This window comes from Eretmochelys imbricata, chromosome 10 (genome assembly GCF_965152235.1).
Source record: "Eretmochelys imbricata isolate rEreImb1 chromosome 10, rEreImb1.hap1, whole genome shotgun sequence".
NCBI lineage: Eukaryota > Metazoa > Chordata > Testudines > Cheloniidae > Eretmochelys > Eretmochelys imbricata.
The window spans coordinates 47853097-47868455 of record NC_135581.1 but is presented as its reverse complement, the minus strand read 5'-3'; the positions used below and the strand labels follow the sequence as shown (position 1 = coordinate 47868455).

Here is a 15359-nt window from a genome sequence, read left to right as displayed (position 1 = left end):
ACAATATGCCACAACATTGGCAGGGCAAATAACAGAAACAAAGAAAGAGTACAACGAAGCAGGGGAAGCCACAGAGCCCTGGAATGCTCCCGTTCTCCTAACAGGTCAGCAAGCAATCCAGGAACAGAATAAAACATTGTGGAAACAGCTGTAAAAAACCTACAAAAAAAAAGAGAGGTGCTGTGCCATTATATATATTGGTGGTCAGCAGGCATCAGGTAGCTACCCTGTGCCTGAAGAGTGGGAACAGGAATGAAGAAAGGTGGCCCTAGGAAAATGAAAAGATGCATTAACAGATGGAGTTGCCCCAAAACAGTTAACTGAAGCATATAAGGGCACTCCTGCACTCCATGTGGCATGCAGACAAAAGCAACAGACACTGGGATGGGGTGGGGGAGACAAATTGAGGTTTTGCAAGAGCAGGAAACAACCCCCACTTTCAAAGCCCAGATAAAAACCAGCGGTGCAAGTTCCCAACTGCTTTAACCCCTGGAGCCAGGCTCCTTGCTCATGGCTAAAAATATAACCACCTTTCGCAAATATTTTTACATACCAGTTAAGTTTTCCTTTATCGCCTTTCTCAGTCTGCTAAACTTGCTGCTGCTGCCAGTGCCTTAAGATAACTTTATAGAGTTAATTTCTCTTGGCTCAAGTCTCGCTCCCTTCCTCAGTTGCTCTTCATCCCCTCTTCCCCTTCCTCTCCTCACTTGGTCTCTTTCTCTGTTTTAAAAGTTACAGGTTTTACAGAAACTTCCAAAACATAAAACAACAATCAAACAAAGAAAAAAAATAAGGTAAACATTTTACTTTAAAAAATATCCAGTAAATTAATAATTTTAACCCTTCAGGAATGCAGTTGCTGGAATTACTCCTAACTTGAATTATGTTTGCCAAGCAACAGAAATGCACACTCTGCTTCTAATCCTAACCACTCACTAATATTTGAAACATGGGCGTTCCTTATTACCACATAGCAGAGTTTTAAAATAAAGTTAATATAAAGTAACGGAAAAGGCCTCGTTACTGAATTAATACAACAATTTTTGCAAATATCAATATGAATTATTTTTATTAAAAAATTAAATAAGGTAATAACTTGCTTCTTTAAAGGGCTAACCATTTTGTTTATTTTTTTAAATATTTTTTTATTTGTTTGTCTTACCTGGCGTAGGTATCAGTAAGAATTCTGGCGCCACTTGTTTTTAATTGTAAGTTTGTCACGTATGCTGCTCTGTGTTGTACGTTATGGGTGTAACATCACTTTTTTTTTAATTATTTTTATTTTGTTGCAACAAAAGTCAATTTTATACCTTTAAATATATATATATATATATATATATATATAAAAAAAGTGGTACCACATAATATTAATACCATTTTTTTAAAGTTCAGAAAGGTCTGTTTATAAATATATGTACGTATATTTCTGCCTCAACAAATAATGCAATTAAAAACCAAAAGCATTCTCTTTTATTAATCAGTTTTTTTATTTTTATTTTTCATTCAATGAAAGAGGAAATCTCAACATTAAGACGATTGTGAGCCTCTATTCTAGCAATTAAGCATTACATTTAGTATCAAATATTAGTAATGCACCTCAAATAAAAATTAATATCTCTACAATTGCAAAAGGAAAGCTTGCGTTATAAAAGACTCGGTCACCATTACATTGTAAACAAACTCAGTTAATCTGTATATTAAAGTTGGAGGATTAAACACCAGAAGAAATGTCAAGCAAACAAACTTTATTAGGTTAACTAACTAGCTGTTTAAAGTTGCATCCCACAGACCAAAAACAGCAGAAGATATCAGTATACAGTGAAGGAACCCCCAAGCATTAAAAAAAAGGAAAGTGCTTTATAAATAAGAGACTGGTCAACTACACCTCAGTTTACGATATATGGACAATTACATTGGCAATCAGCTAGAAACCACTAACTGGACCAAATTAAACTGTCATTTAATTGAATTTGGCTACTGTGTACAAACCAATTGTGTTATTGCTGGATTTCTCTATTATTGCTGTACAATGTTTACAATGTGCATAACCTTGCTAAACTGTTTAACCAACACACAGGTAAAAATCAACAAACCAATGGCAGCAAACAACATGAAGGCAAGAAAAAAAATGGTTAAAAAATTAAACTACATAGTAACTACAAATTGGGTACAGAAATTCCCTGCTAGTACCACCCAAAGAATAGTGCACGTGTGAGCCCAAGATCTTGCTCTATCTGAGTCCAAGCTCCACATTATCACCCTGCTTACTTTGAGTGTTTGCTTTGAACATACAAACAGGCATAATGGGTCAGACCCATGGTCCCATCTAGCCCAGGAGCCTGTCTTCCGATAGTGGACGGGGCCAGGTGCTTCACAGGGAATGAACAGAACAGGGTAATTATTAAGCAATCCAGTCCCAGCATCTGGCAATCAGAAATTAAGGACATCCAGAGTATAGGGTTGCATCCCCGACTGTCTTGGTTAATAGCCATTGAAGGACCTATCCTCCATGGATTGATCAAATTCTTTTTGAACCCAATTATACTTTTGGCCCTCACAACATCCCCTTGCAATCAGTTCCACAGGTTAACTGTGTTGTGCAAAGAAGCACTTCCTTCTGTTTGTTTTCAACCTGCTGCCTATTAATTTCATAGGGTGACCCCTGATTCATGTGTTACTTGAAGGAATAAAGAAGACTGCCTTCATACAACTCATGATTTCCTGGACCTCTATCACCCACCCCCGTCACCTCTTTTCTAAGCAGAACCGGACCAGGTTTTTTTAAATCCCTTATCCTGTGGACGCTGTTCCGGCCCCCTAATCATTTTTCTTGCCCTTCTCTATACTTTTCCCAATTCTACTCTATATTTTTTTGAGATGAGGTCAGAACTGCATGCAGTATTCAAGGTGTGGGGGTACCACAGATTTTAAAAGTGGCATGATGCTATTTTCTGGCTTAGCTGTCCCTTTCCTAGTGGTTCCTCACATTTTGTTGGATTGCCGCTGCACACTGAGCAGCTTTTTTCAAAGAACTAGCCACAATGACTCCCACGATCTTTCTTGAGTGGGACTAGCTCATTTAGAGTCCATCATTTTGGGTGAACAGTTGGGATTGTGCTTTCCCATGTGCATTACTTTGCACTTATCAACATTGAATTTCATGTGCCATTTTGTTACCCAGTCAGCCAGTTTCGTGAGATCCATTTGTAACGCTTCACAGTCAGCTTTGGACTAAACTAGCTTGAGTAATTGTGTTTTGTCTGCAAACTTTGCCACCTCACTGTTTACCCCCTTTTCCAGACCATTTAGGAATATGTGAAACATCACTTGTCCCAGTACAGCTCCTTGGGGGAACCCCACTATTTACCTCTCTCCACTTAGAAAACAAAGGGTAGGAATAGTCAGTTTTCAATCTTTTAACCAGTTACTTTTGCTAGCTGCTCTTCAAAATCTTTCTGGACCTACCTTTTCCACTTGACTTGCCAGAGTTTATGCTCCTTTCTATTTTTCTCAGCAGGATTTGACTTCCATAAAGGATGCCTTTTTGCCTCTAACTGCCTCTTTTATGCTATTGTTTAGCCATGGTAGCATTTCTTTGGTGCTCTCACTTTTTTTTTTTTATTTGGGGTATACAGTACATTTCATCTGAGCCTCTATTATGGTGTTTTAAAATAGTTTCCATGCAGCTTGCAGGCATTTCACTCTTGTGGCTCCATTGAACTAGCCTTCTCCTTTTTGTATGTATCCTTCCCCTTTTTGAAGCTAAATGCTACCTTGGTGGGTTTCTCTGGTATTTTCCCCCTATTGGGCTGTTAAGTTTAATTACATTATGGTCACCCTTACCAAGTAGTTTGGTTCTATTCACCTCTTGGACCAGATCCTGTGCACCACTTTGGACGAAATCAAGAATTGCCTCTCCCCTTGTGGATTCCAGGGCTAGCTGCTCCAAGCAGCAGTCATTTAATGGTGGCTAGACATTTTCTTACTGTATCTCTTCCTGAAGTGACATGGACCCAGTCAATATGAGGATAGTTGAAATCGCCCAATTATTACTGGGTTTTCTGGTTTTAGAGCCTTTCTAATTTCTCTCGGCATTTCACTGTCACTGTCCCCATCCTGGTCAGGTGGGTGGTAGCATATCCTTACTGCTATATTCTTATCATTCAAGCCTGGAATTTCTATCCACAGAGATTCTACGGTACAGTTGATTCCTTAAAAATTAAAGATTCCTTTAAAAATCTTAAATTTTTAAGATTTTACTATATTTGACTCTATGCTTTCTTTCACACACAGTGCCACTCCCCCACCAGCACAACATACTCTGTCATTCCTATATATTTTGTACCCTGCTATTACTGTGTCTCATTGATTATCATCATTCCACTGAGTTTCCGTGATGTCTATTATATCAATAGCCTCCTTTAATATGAGGCACTCACGTTTACCTATCTTTGTATTTAGAATATTAGCATTTGTATGCAAGCACTTATAAAATGTCAATATTTAGTTGTCTGCCTTCATGGGATATAACTGAATGGGACTCTTTTTTTATTTGACTCTTCAGTTCCTACCTGCACTTTATCAGCTTCTATCCTCTCCTCTTTATCAGGATATAGAGTATCCCATTTAAATTAATCCTCCTCTAAGGGATGTCTCTGTCTAAACACTGTGCTCTTCTGCAGCTATTGGCCCTTAGTTTAAAAACTCTATGACCTGTTTTAATTTTACATACCAGCAATCTGGTTCCGTGTTGGTTTAGGTGGAGCCCATCCTTCCTGTATCGGCTCCTCCTTTCCCCAAAGGTTCCCCAGTTCCTAATAAACCTAAATCCCAACACCAGCATCTCATCCATGCATTGAGACCCTGCAGTTCTTCCTGTCTAACTGGCCCTGTGTGTGGGACTGGAAGCATTTCAGGGAATGGGACTATGGAGTTCCTGCACTTCAATCTGTTACCTTGCAACCTAAATTGGCCTGCAGGATCTCTCTCCTACCTTTCCCTATGTCATTGGTCTGACACATACCACAACCAAGGGCTCCTCTCCAGCTCTGCACATGTGTCAATCTAGATGTCTTCAGAGGTCCACATCCTTTGCAACCAGCAGGCCATTCATCATATGGTTCTCCCAGTCATCACAAAACCTATCAATATTTCTAATAATCGAATCCCCATTATCTAGATAATACTTAGTCCTGCCATGAGTGTAGAGGACTGGACTAGATGACATCTCGAGGTCCCTTCCAGTCCTATGATTCCCCATCTCTTCCCAATAACTGGGGTTACTTCCCATGGAGGAGTATCCTTAATGCGAGAGGATACTATGTCTTTACCTTGAAGGAGGGTCCTAACTCTGGGATTTTTTTCCCTACACTCCAGCTTGGTGTTCTCCTTCCTGGAGACTTTCAAGCATGTTCTTGCATGTGGCTCACAAACCTGCTTCCTTGTGATCTGCCTCAAGTTCTGGTATTGCAGAATGGGTGCCAGGCATTACTTTCACTGCTTGTGCGATGTCGTGAAACCCACCAGCAAGCTATACTTCACAACCAGCTGATCATCTCTGTTCACACTCCCTGATCCCGTCAACTGAGGAGGAAGTTTGCATTGTTACGCATATTCTTGGAATCTGATATGATCTTCAAGTCTCGCTTTGGTAATGGTGTTACCACAGTGTGGTTCCAAAGTTCTTACATTTGGACATTCCCCTTGTGGGCTCTCTCACCAGTTTTCATTGATTCTTCATTTGCACCAAGAGCAGGGTATCGACCTTTTAGTCGAAGGATAAGTGTTCAGTAGCTGATCAGACAGCTCCCCAAAAGTTTTTCACTTGGCAGGGTTGGTGCACACTGGCGGCAGAATCCTCGTGATGTCAGTAATAGCTAATGTTGGCTCACAGGAGTCTGGTAGCTCAACCATTGATAGATTTTTCTCCAGCCAAGACAATGTGCTGCTTTTTAGGGTCTTTCTTAGGGCTTGTCTACACTACCGCAGGTGTTCGATCTAAGATACACAACTTCAGCTACGTTGTGCAAAAGGGGCAGGGATGTTAAAGCATTGCCATGGCAGCACTTTAACGTGGGATGCGTACGGGCTGATACCGTACCGGCTCTCTTTCACCCCTGTCCAGGGTACAATCTGGACTGTTGGACAGCTGTGTCCCCTCAGTTCTCCAACATGGGTTGCCTTTTATGCTGCTTTGCTGTCAGAGCAACCACTCCTGGCTTGCTCACACACACAGCCTCTAGCATGTAGACTACTCCCAGCTGAGTTAGATGAGTGCTCTTAGCTAGCCACTCCTGAATTATACTGGAGAGGGACACAAGCAAATTCCCAGTCCCAGACATGTCCCCAGAAATGTGCCCAGCTCTCTCCTTCTTGACAAGGAAAGCTCATAGAAAGCCTGTAATTTCATTAATAGAAAATAATATGCACAAATCTTGCTATCCAAATGGAGTTTCCCCAAACATTTCAATCCAAATACACGCTGGATAGATAAAACAGAAAAATAAGTTTAACAACTACAGAAAGATCGATTTTAAGTGATTACAAGGAATGAGGCATAAAGGTCAGAAATGGTTACAAAGAAATAAAAGGTAAAATGCAAACTAATACCTAACCTAACAAGCTAAGTGAACTTAGAGCAAGAAGGTTTCTCTCACCATAGGTTTACAACACTCTGGCTGGATTCCTCCCAAACCAGGACCCCTCCCCAGGTACCGTGATGCTTTCTTTGTCTTTCAAACATTGTTGATGCAGTGAGTAGAGATGAGGGGAGAGAGGTGATTTGGGACCTCTATTCCTCATTTTTGTATCTTTTCCTCCTCTTTGAAGATCATCTCCAGCTGGAGTTCAGGCGACAGCCACTCTGTTTACCCCAGCTGTTCCATTGCCAAGATTCCCAAATTTCTCACTCACACCTTTCTTACTGCCAAAGAACGATTGCTTAACCAGGTGATAGTCCATTTGATTATGCTGCCAGCTGGCTGAGGTGCTGGCTAGCCTTGGTCTCTGGGCAAATAGTTTGAAGCTGTTTTTCTAAACTTGGAGCATGTCTCAGTAAAATCACACAGTAGAATCTTATAATTTTACACACAATGTTGCCACATGCATTTTACCAGGACAATAATGTTCAGCAGATTATGGGCTTTTAACTGATACCTCACAAGGCATACTTTGTACAAGAGTGATCATGGTTTTGTAAAAGTGGTGAGCATAAGGGTACAGACTGTCACAGGGGGCATTCTCAACAGCCCTTCAGCTTCACTGCAACAGTTTCCTAATTCAGATGGGGAGCCATGGCTCTCACCCACAGTCAAAGGCCCCCACTCCCTCCAGACATGAAAAAACTAGTTCTAGCCAAATGATCCAGGCTAGCACCTGAACTGGTGCCAGAAGAATCTGCCATTAACTCCCAGTTATTACAAGGGCTTCTTTATTCCATTTATGGACAGGTATTTCTATAGCATCCTTCCCCATTTGAATCCTCACATTGAATCCCCATGTGAACGCTCACAACAGGAATCCAGCAAAGCTTAGCTATGGCCACTAGGACCTCCCTTTAGCTGGCTGGAAAGGAGGCACATCCAAATCACTAGCACCCAGAAAGGGCAGGTCCCAGCAGAATGGCTTGAGCTGGCTGTAAGCCATACTATGGCTATATTGCCTCTTTGCCCTAATACTTGGCCTCCAGAACAGCAGAGAGTCTCCTGCAGTGACAGCAAAGCAGCCACACAAGGGATTGTTTATGGAAAGCTTTTATTGTTAGTACTGAAATCAGATTGCTAGAAGCACTGGTAGTTGGGTCAGAGAACCACACTATAGGGAGGGTGGGCAGGTTGGCTCAGCCGCTGAGCCTGTAACCTCAGGGCACTGGTTTCTGGGCAGCCCAGCTCAGGAGCGACTGACTGATGGACTCATTTCACACAACAGCTAAGTGTTTGCACATCCCCTTTGCAGAGGTCAATTTCTGAAAGAGCCATCCAGGCTGTCCTACCTTCTGATCTGCTACCGCGCTCAGGCACACTAGCGGGGACAGCAAGGAGAAGCTTGCGTGGCCGCTGCCCAGAGTCTGCACGTGTGTCCAGTAGCAAAGTTGATCCCTTATTCAGACATGCCGCTGCTGCCCTCCTCCTGAGTTACATGAGATAAAATGCTGCTGATCTGCAAAGCTCATCCCTCCTGCAGAGCAAGGGTTAGAGACTCTGGAATCAGCCAGGGAAATAAAAACATTTGCAAACTCTGCTCTGTCCCCATTAACTTGGGCCAAACAGCCTCAGAAGCCAGAGCCATCTCATGACAGCGTGCAGGGAGGCTGCAAAGGGCAGCTGAGAGCAGGGAATGAAGAGCTATGGTCTTCTGAGGATTTTTAACCTGACCCTCAGGAAACTGTTTCAATTCAGACTTCCCACACTGAGCGTGTTCCCATCTCTCTGCCCAGAGCTGCCAGCTCTCAGCTGCAGTCACCAGCGGGTGCCCCAGCAGCTTCCAAGGGGTTTGATACAAAGTCGCCCAATTGCTGGGTCCTGAAGCTGCATTTAAAAAGGAATAAAACCCTGTAACCGAGCAGGGAGGCTGACGCCATGGCATCACCTTCACCATTTCATGGGGTGGGGGCTCTTGCGTCAGCTGCTTAGAGCCCCTGCAGCAAGCCACCTCTGAGAAGGGATCTAAGAAACAACGCAGTGGGCACGCTCGCTTCAGAGAAGAGTCACCCCAGCAGCTGCTCCCTGCGCATCTCTCTCAGCACATGCAGCAGTAGCAAGCGAGCTGCCATCTGAGTTACTCCAGGCTGAAGCGAGGACAGATGCTGTGCCAGACCAGTCATTCAGCCTTCACCCGCCTGGATCTTGGGGCAACAGTAGCTGTTCCTAAAAAGACAGGAGAGAAAGTCAGAGCAGTGAGAGGGCAAAGTTTGACAGTCAAGCTACCTGTTCCCTGCAGCAGGGGAAATTCACTTTCTCCCGTGGGAAGACTGAGGGAGGAGGCGAGTGCCAATTGCTTCCTAATAGAACTCAGATCTCAGTCCTGGCCAGATCTGGGGCCCCAGGATCCTATGTAAGGTATCACCCACCCCAACCCACCAGTCTGCTATCCTGGTGTCCATTAAGGATTCACTCGCTGCGGACCCACCATTCCTACGGTCAGTGATTTGGTCACACAACATGTGCACAGAGAATTAGCTTCAGAGTTTCTAATTCCAGTGGCTGGCCAACAATCCTACAGCATGTGGGTGGTTGATGGGGCTTCCCTTTCCTTGCAGAACACAAGTTCTTTTATTCCACTTTTGAAAAAAAGCCTGATTGACCTTGACCAGCATAAGCCATCTGGGCTTATCCCCCTCCCATGCTCACGCTGGAGCCAGAGCAGAATTCTAACCTGTGCTTCTCCGAGCAGATGCCTGCCTCTTCCTATCTGCAGCAGGAGTTTTGCTCGTGGGAGACTCTTGGCTTGCCGAAGCTTTCCTTCTGGACCTGGCGTTTGGCTTTCTTGCTTTATTTCCCTTGGCGTTCTCAGCTCCTGGGACGAGCTCTTTCCCCTTCTTCCTGCCAGATCGCGTTGCTACCTTCTCTTGGCTGCTGCTGCCCTTCGAACTTCTCTTAGGCACCGGCTTTGTGACCTAGGCAGATGATTGAAATGTGCACTCTCGGTCACAGGGAAGCGACTTGAGCTTCTTCTGTACGTTTGAAAGTTCAGGGGAACCGGGGGCAAAGGCTGTTGTGGGAAGTGCTGTTGCTGTTCTGGGATTGACCTTCAGATGCACAGGTTTAACCATCTGCCCTATGGAGTTTACTCCACACACATCAGCTGGGAGAAAACTGGGGCAAGTTTTAAAACGTAAGCTGCCTAAAGTCAGGCACCAAATGTGAACATTTGGCCTTGTTCTCCCTAAAGTTCTCCACCTCAGGCATGCACATCACCAGCTGTTCACGCAGCCACTACTAACCCTTACAGTAAATGCTGAGAGAACATTTGGTGCTGTGCAAGGCAAAGACAGAGCTCACATCATTGGCTTTGGAGCAGGGACCGTCTACTACTCTGTCTGTACCGCACCCAGTGCAGTGGGGTTCTTGGCTGGCCCTTAGAAAGAATCATATTTATTCTGATAGTGCCTATGTTACACAGACAGACAGAGAGAGGTATTTTGCAATCCGCCAGTCAGATATGCATAGGGATGTTTGCGGATTTGCAAAGTTTAACAACAAAGGGGAATAGATTAGCTGTTTCACCATTAACCCAAACAATGGCAGTAGTACCAGTAAGATATGCCACAGCCTCGGGTCAATAGCAGCTGTATTTTGATTAAACGCTTTGCAGGGACTTTGCAGCTAAAAAAGCTGCATCTGTACGCACCCTTAAGACGCTTCCTTTCGCCAGGTTGCACAACTTCCATTGTTCCAAAGACACTCCTTGATCAGCATGACCCTGTTAGCGATTTGTCTCTTACTGCAACATTGACGTTTGCAGTACATTGCTCACTTTCAAACGTGAGATTAAATAATGTCTGGACAATAGAAGTGTGTTTCTTTAACCCCACCCCTGAGGCCAGCAGGCAACAGTTAGAACTGCCGAACCAGCAGAGACTACTAAAAAATAAAATAACCTGTTATTCGTGTACTGCGTTCAATTCATCCTGAGATGAGCTTAATGAGAGCATGGGGTTGAGATCCCAGCTATCAGAACATCTCTGGGATGAGGAGCCTCTCTACAGAGATGTGTGTACAAACAGAGTGTAAAAACATGCACACATGTGCCTAGTGTCAGGATATGTGTCAGTAAAGTGTCCATGACTTAGGGGGCTAGTTGAGAGAGGCAGTATTATCTAGGGCAATGCTTAGAGGACAAGAGTGCGAGTTTGGGTTCTATTAGTTTTAGTCCTGATTCACTGACCCCTAACGGCAACACATTGGTCTGTCTCTGTTCTACAGTTTTCTCATCTGGGAATAATGGGCGGCTGTGAAGGCTGAGGTGGTGTTTAGCTTTTTCCATCCAAAGATCCAATGAAATGCACAATGGGGGCAGCAGGAGAATGACTCTGGGAGTAGAGGGGCCCCCATAAACACTGAGAGTTACAGAAGACATCTAGACTAAGGCTCTGTACCTTTGGACTTGAAGGCTCAGGGTCAGCATTCACCCGCGAGCGCCTCTTGCGGGACTTTTCCCCTGCAGAAGAGAACGTTAAGATGACCGTTTAACTCTGGAGGCGAGAAAGGGGCCTGACTGCAGCTGAGTCAGAGGTCTAATCCCCAGCCCTCTTTTCCTCTGGGAAGCCATCCAGGGAAGAAAAGCTCCCACATATGGTCTGGAAGCTTGGAGATGGTTCTGAGAGAGGTTGGACACAGCTGGCCTGGTTTTGTGGACATCTTGCCTGGACTACACGTGAACTGAGTGTACAGAGGGTGCTCAGAGTGGGCTGGTTTGCATAGCTCTCCCTCCACAGAGCAGGTATAGCACAAAGAGCGACAGTACTAGCTTCCCCACGTTCACAAGGACACTTGTAGGGTACACAGGCCACTTGATACTGGGCTGCCAACAATAATGGGACCCTTGGAGCTCACTATCTCCTTTCACCCGGGCTGCTGAATTGCCACCCAGTGGTAAGGATGCGTAACCACTACTGGATTCAGGACAGTGAACTAGAGTTTTGAGAAGAGTGTAGCTTGTTTCCTTAACCTTAATAATTCCACAGCAAGCGAAGGATCTCCCTGCCTCTCCCAACCCAACCAGAAGCAAGAGAACCTTGCAAAGCATGGAAGAGTAAAGCGGATGTTCACCTTTCGGGGCCATAGGTCCAGGCTCCCCCTGCAAAGGAAGGCAGAGCTTTTAGACAGTGCCCTAACACAATCCAAAGGGCAGTTCAAACCCCCTCATCAGGCATCAAAGGTCTCAGCAATGCTGCCAGACCCAGCAGAGGGGCACCCGTACATTAGCTGGAGCAACAGACAGTGACAGAATGGCATCTTGGAGCAGCAATAGCTCACTCAGAGTAGTGTAAAAGCCATATTAAGAGAGCAGTAGCCATTAGCTAAGAAACAGGAAGTCACATTCCATCTAAATTACATTAAAACAATGTAACATTGGGGATGTGTTATTGACATGAACTGGGACCGTATAGATCATTGTTGCAACCAAGGTCCTGTAGTGGCACCAAATCTTGTATAAAGGGGGTCAAATAAGGTGTCTAAGACAAGGTTATGGTTTGCTGGTTATGATTATGCTATCTGTAAGTGTGTATCATTTTTGTAGTTGAAGTTATGAATATTGGCTCTATACTGTCTGTATTTCAAACTTCTGTTATGTTTCTGGGTGACACTGCAGACAAGTTGGTGTCAGCTCTGCCTAGCCTGCTTGATGGCCCATTAAGGACCATCAGTTATACAACTGACCCATTGAAAAAAGGCAGATACACCTTGGGACTCAGCAAGGCATGCAGGGACATGTCCATGGACAGAACTCTGAGGTTTTTCCATGCCCCTGTGATGGACAGCTTGTCTTTGGGACAAAGAAAGCAGAGACCACATGGCAAGAGACTATAAAAAGCTGCTGCAGCTCCTCCATCCTGTCTTCAATCCTGCTTCTTACTTCTGGAGAGATTTTGCTACAAACTGAAGCTCTAAACAAAGGACTGATGACCCATCCCAACTGTGGATGCACTCCAGAGACTTGATTTGAACCTGCAGTTTTAGTTTATTCTATCACTGTTACAAGCCTGAACCAAGAACTTTGCCATTACTGTATGTAATTGATTCCATTTAACCAATTCTAGCTCTCATCTACATCTTTTTCCTTTTATGAATAAACCTTTAGATTTTAGATTCTAAAGGATTGGCAACAGCGTGATTTGTGGGTAAGATCTGATTTGTATATTGACCTGGGTCTGGGGCTTGGTCCTTTGGGATCGAGAGAACCCTTTTTCTTTTACTGGGGTATTGGTTTTCATAAGCATTTGTCCCCATAACAAATGGCACTGGTGGGGATACTGGGAAACCGGAGTGTCTAAAGGAATTGCTTGTGTGACTTGTGGTTAGCCAGTGGGGTAAAACGAAAGTCTTCTCTGTTTGGCTGGGTTGGTTTGTCTTGGTGTGCACAGAAACCCCAGCTTTGGGCTGTAACTGCCCTTTTTTAAGCAATTTGTCCTGAGTTGGCACTCTCAGTTGGGTCCCACCAGAACCAGCATAGTTACAGGCTGTTAAGAAGGAGATCCTGTCCTAATAGCACCCACTATCACCAGATAAAGAAACTGATCTTAAGATGGTTAATGAACATTTAATTTGACAGCATTCTGTCTGGCAAGAAATCACTTATCAATAGTTGAGGGTATGAAATAGATTCATAGATATTTAGGTCAGAAGGGACCACTATGATCATCTTGTCTGACCTCCTGCACAACGCAGGCCACAGAATTTCACCCACCACTCCTGCAAAAAACCTCACACCTATATCTGTGCTATTGAAGTCCTCAAATCGTAGTTTAAAGACTTCAAGGAGCAGAGAATCCTCCAGCAAGTGACCCGTGCCCCATGCTACAGAGGAAGGCGAAAAACCTCCAGAGCCTCTTCCAGTCTGCCCTGGAGGAAAATTCCTTCCCGACCCCAAATATGGCGATCAGCTAAACCCTGAGCATATGGGCAAGATTCATCAGCCAGACACTACAGAAAATTCTTTCCTGGGTAACTGGGATCCCACCCCATCTAATATCCCATCACAGGCCATTGGGCCCATTTACCATGAATATTTAATTACCAAAACCATGTTATCCCATCATATCATCTCCTCCATAAACTTATCGAGTTTAATCTTAAAGCCAGATAGATCTTTTGCCCCCACTGCTTCCCTTGGAAGGCTATTCCAAAACTTCACTCCTCTGATGGTTAGAAACCTTCGTCTAATTTCTAGTCTAAATTTCCTGGTGGCCAGTTTATATCCATTTGTTCTCGTGTCCACATTGGTACTGAGCTTAAATAATTCCTCTCCCTCTCCAGTATTTATCCCTCTGATATATTTATAGAGAGCAATCATATCTCCCCTCAACATTCTTTTAGTTAGGCTAAACAAGCCAAGCTCCTTGAGTCTCCTTTCATACGACAAATTTTCCATTCCTCGGATCATCCTAGTAGCCCTTCTCTGTACCTGTTCCAGTTTGAATTCATCCTTCTTAAACATGGGAGACCAGAACTGCACACAGTATTCCAGGTGAGGTCTCACCAATGCCTTGTATAACGGTACTAAAACCTCCTTATCCCTACTGAAAATACCTCTCCTGATGCATTCCAAGACTGCATTAGCTTTTTTTACGGCCATATTACATTGGCAGCTCATAGTCATCCTATGATCAACCAATACTCCAAGGTCCTTTTCCTCTGCCGTTACTTCTAATTGATGCATCCCTAGCTTATAACTAAAATTCTTGTTATTAATCCCTAAATGCATGACCTTACACTTTATTGTTTTGTCTTTATGGACCCCATTTACCTATTGTTTGTCTGTATGATCTTTGTCTGGTTCTTTGATTGTTTCTATCTTACATAATTAATTTTGCTAGGTGTTAATTAATTAAGGTAGTGGGGTATGATTGGTTAGGGAATTTTGTTACAATATGTTAGGATTGGTTACTAAAATTTTAGTAAAATGATTGGTTACGATATAGCTAAGCAGGACTCAAGTTTCACTATATAAACTGGGGTCCACAAGGAAATTCTTGGGAACCAACTCCAGGACACAGCCCCAGGATCAGAGCTGCCAGACCTCACACACTGCCAATCACAGCGTGCAGAAACTGGAGTCCCCCAGATGATCTGATCCTGACTGGCCATCAAGAAAAGTTCATCTGTTTTATTGGGAGTGGTGAGCATTGTATGTGTAGCATGTGCATTCTGTTTTGGTGATTGTTAATAAATAGAGGTTAAGTAGGATACTACTGTGTAAGGCTCTTTCACTGGTAAAAGACCCCATAAACCCACAAAAGATGAGGCCCTGAGTCCAGAGGGAATGAGAGTTTGCTCTGAGCCCAGAGGAGTAGAGCCCAGAGCCCACGGAGTGCCTAAATTAAGAGGGTTATGCCTGAGCCCTAGGAACTAGGTAGACGTGGGTGCCCTAGAGTGTGCAAGTGACAGACAATTTTGTGCGGGTAACAAAGGAACAGACTTTGTGCTAGGCTTAGCCAATGTCTCCTGGTGATGAAGAGCGGAAGGGGCTGGGAGAAGGCCAGAGCCAGATTAACTCTCTCCTGTGGGCCCGGGGCTATTAGATTTTCTGGGGGTTTGGAGTGGGCTCAGGGCTGGGGCAGGGGATTGGGGTGCAGGCTCCGGCTGGGAGGCGCTTACCTTGGGCAGCTCCTGGTCGGCGGTGCAGCAGGGCTAAGGCAG

At 44.2% G+C, this 15359-nt stretch overlaps 1 protein-coding gene across 2 annotated transcripts in view; it reads right to left on the bottom strand.

Annotated features, from left to right (window-relative positions):
* Nucleotides 1-1492: 1492 nt before the first annotated feature.
* Nucleotides 1493-15359, bottom strand: part of NEIL1 (nei like DNA glycosylase 1) — a 28413-nt gene continuing 14546 nt past the window's right edge. Inside the window, exons 7-10 of one of the 2 annotated variants that reach the window (XM_077829281.1) lie at nucleotides 11769-11796; nucleotides 11096-11157; nucleotides 9373-9613; nucleotides 1493-8864 (exon numbers count right to left, since the gene is read on the bottom strand). In XM_077829281.1, the coding sequence (XP_077685407.1) occupies nucleotides 8818-8864; nucleotides 9373-9613; nucleotides 11096-11157; nucleotides 11769-11796 (378 nt within the window). In that variant the 3' untranslated portion in view covers nucleotides 1493-8817. The remainder of the gene's footprint in view (nucleotides 8865-9372; nucleotides 9614-11095; nucleotides 11158-11768; nucleotides 11797-15359) is intronic. The other variant, XM_077829282.1, reaches the window with a different exon arrangement.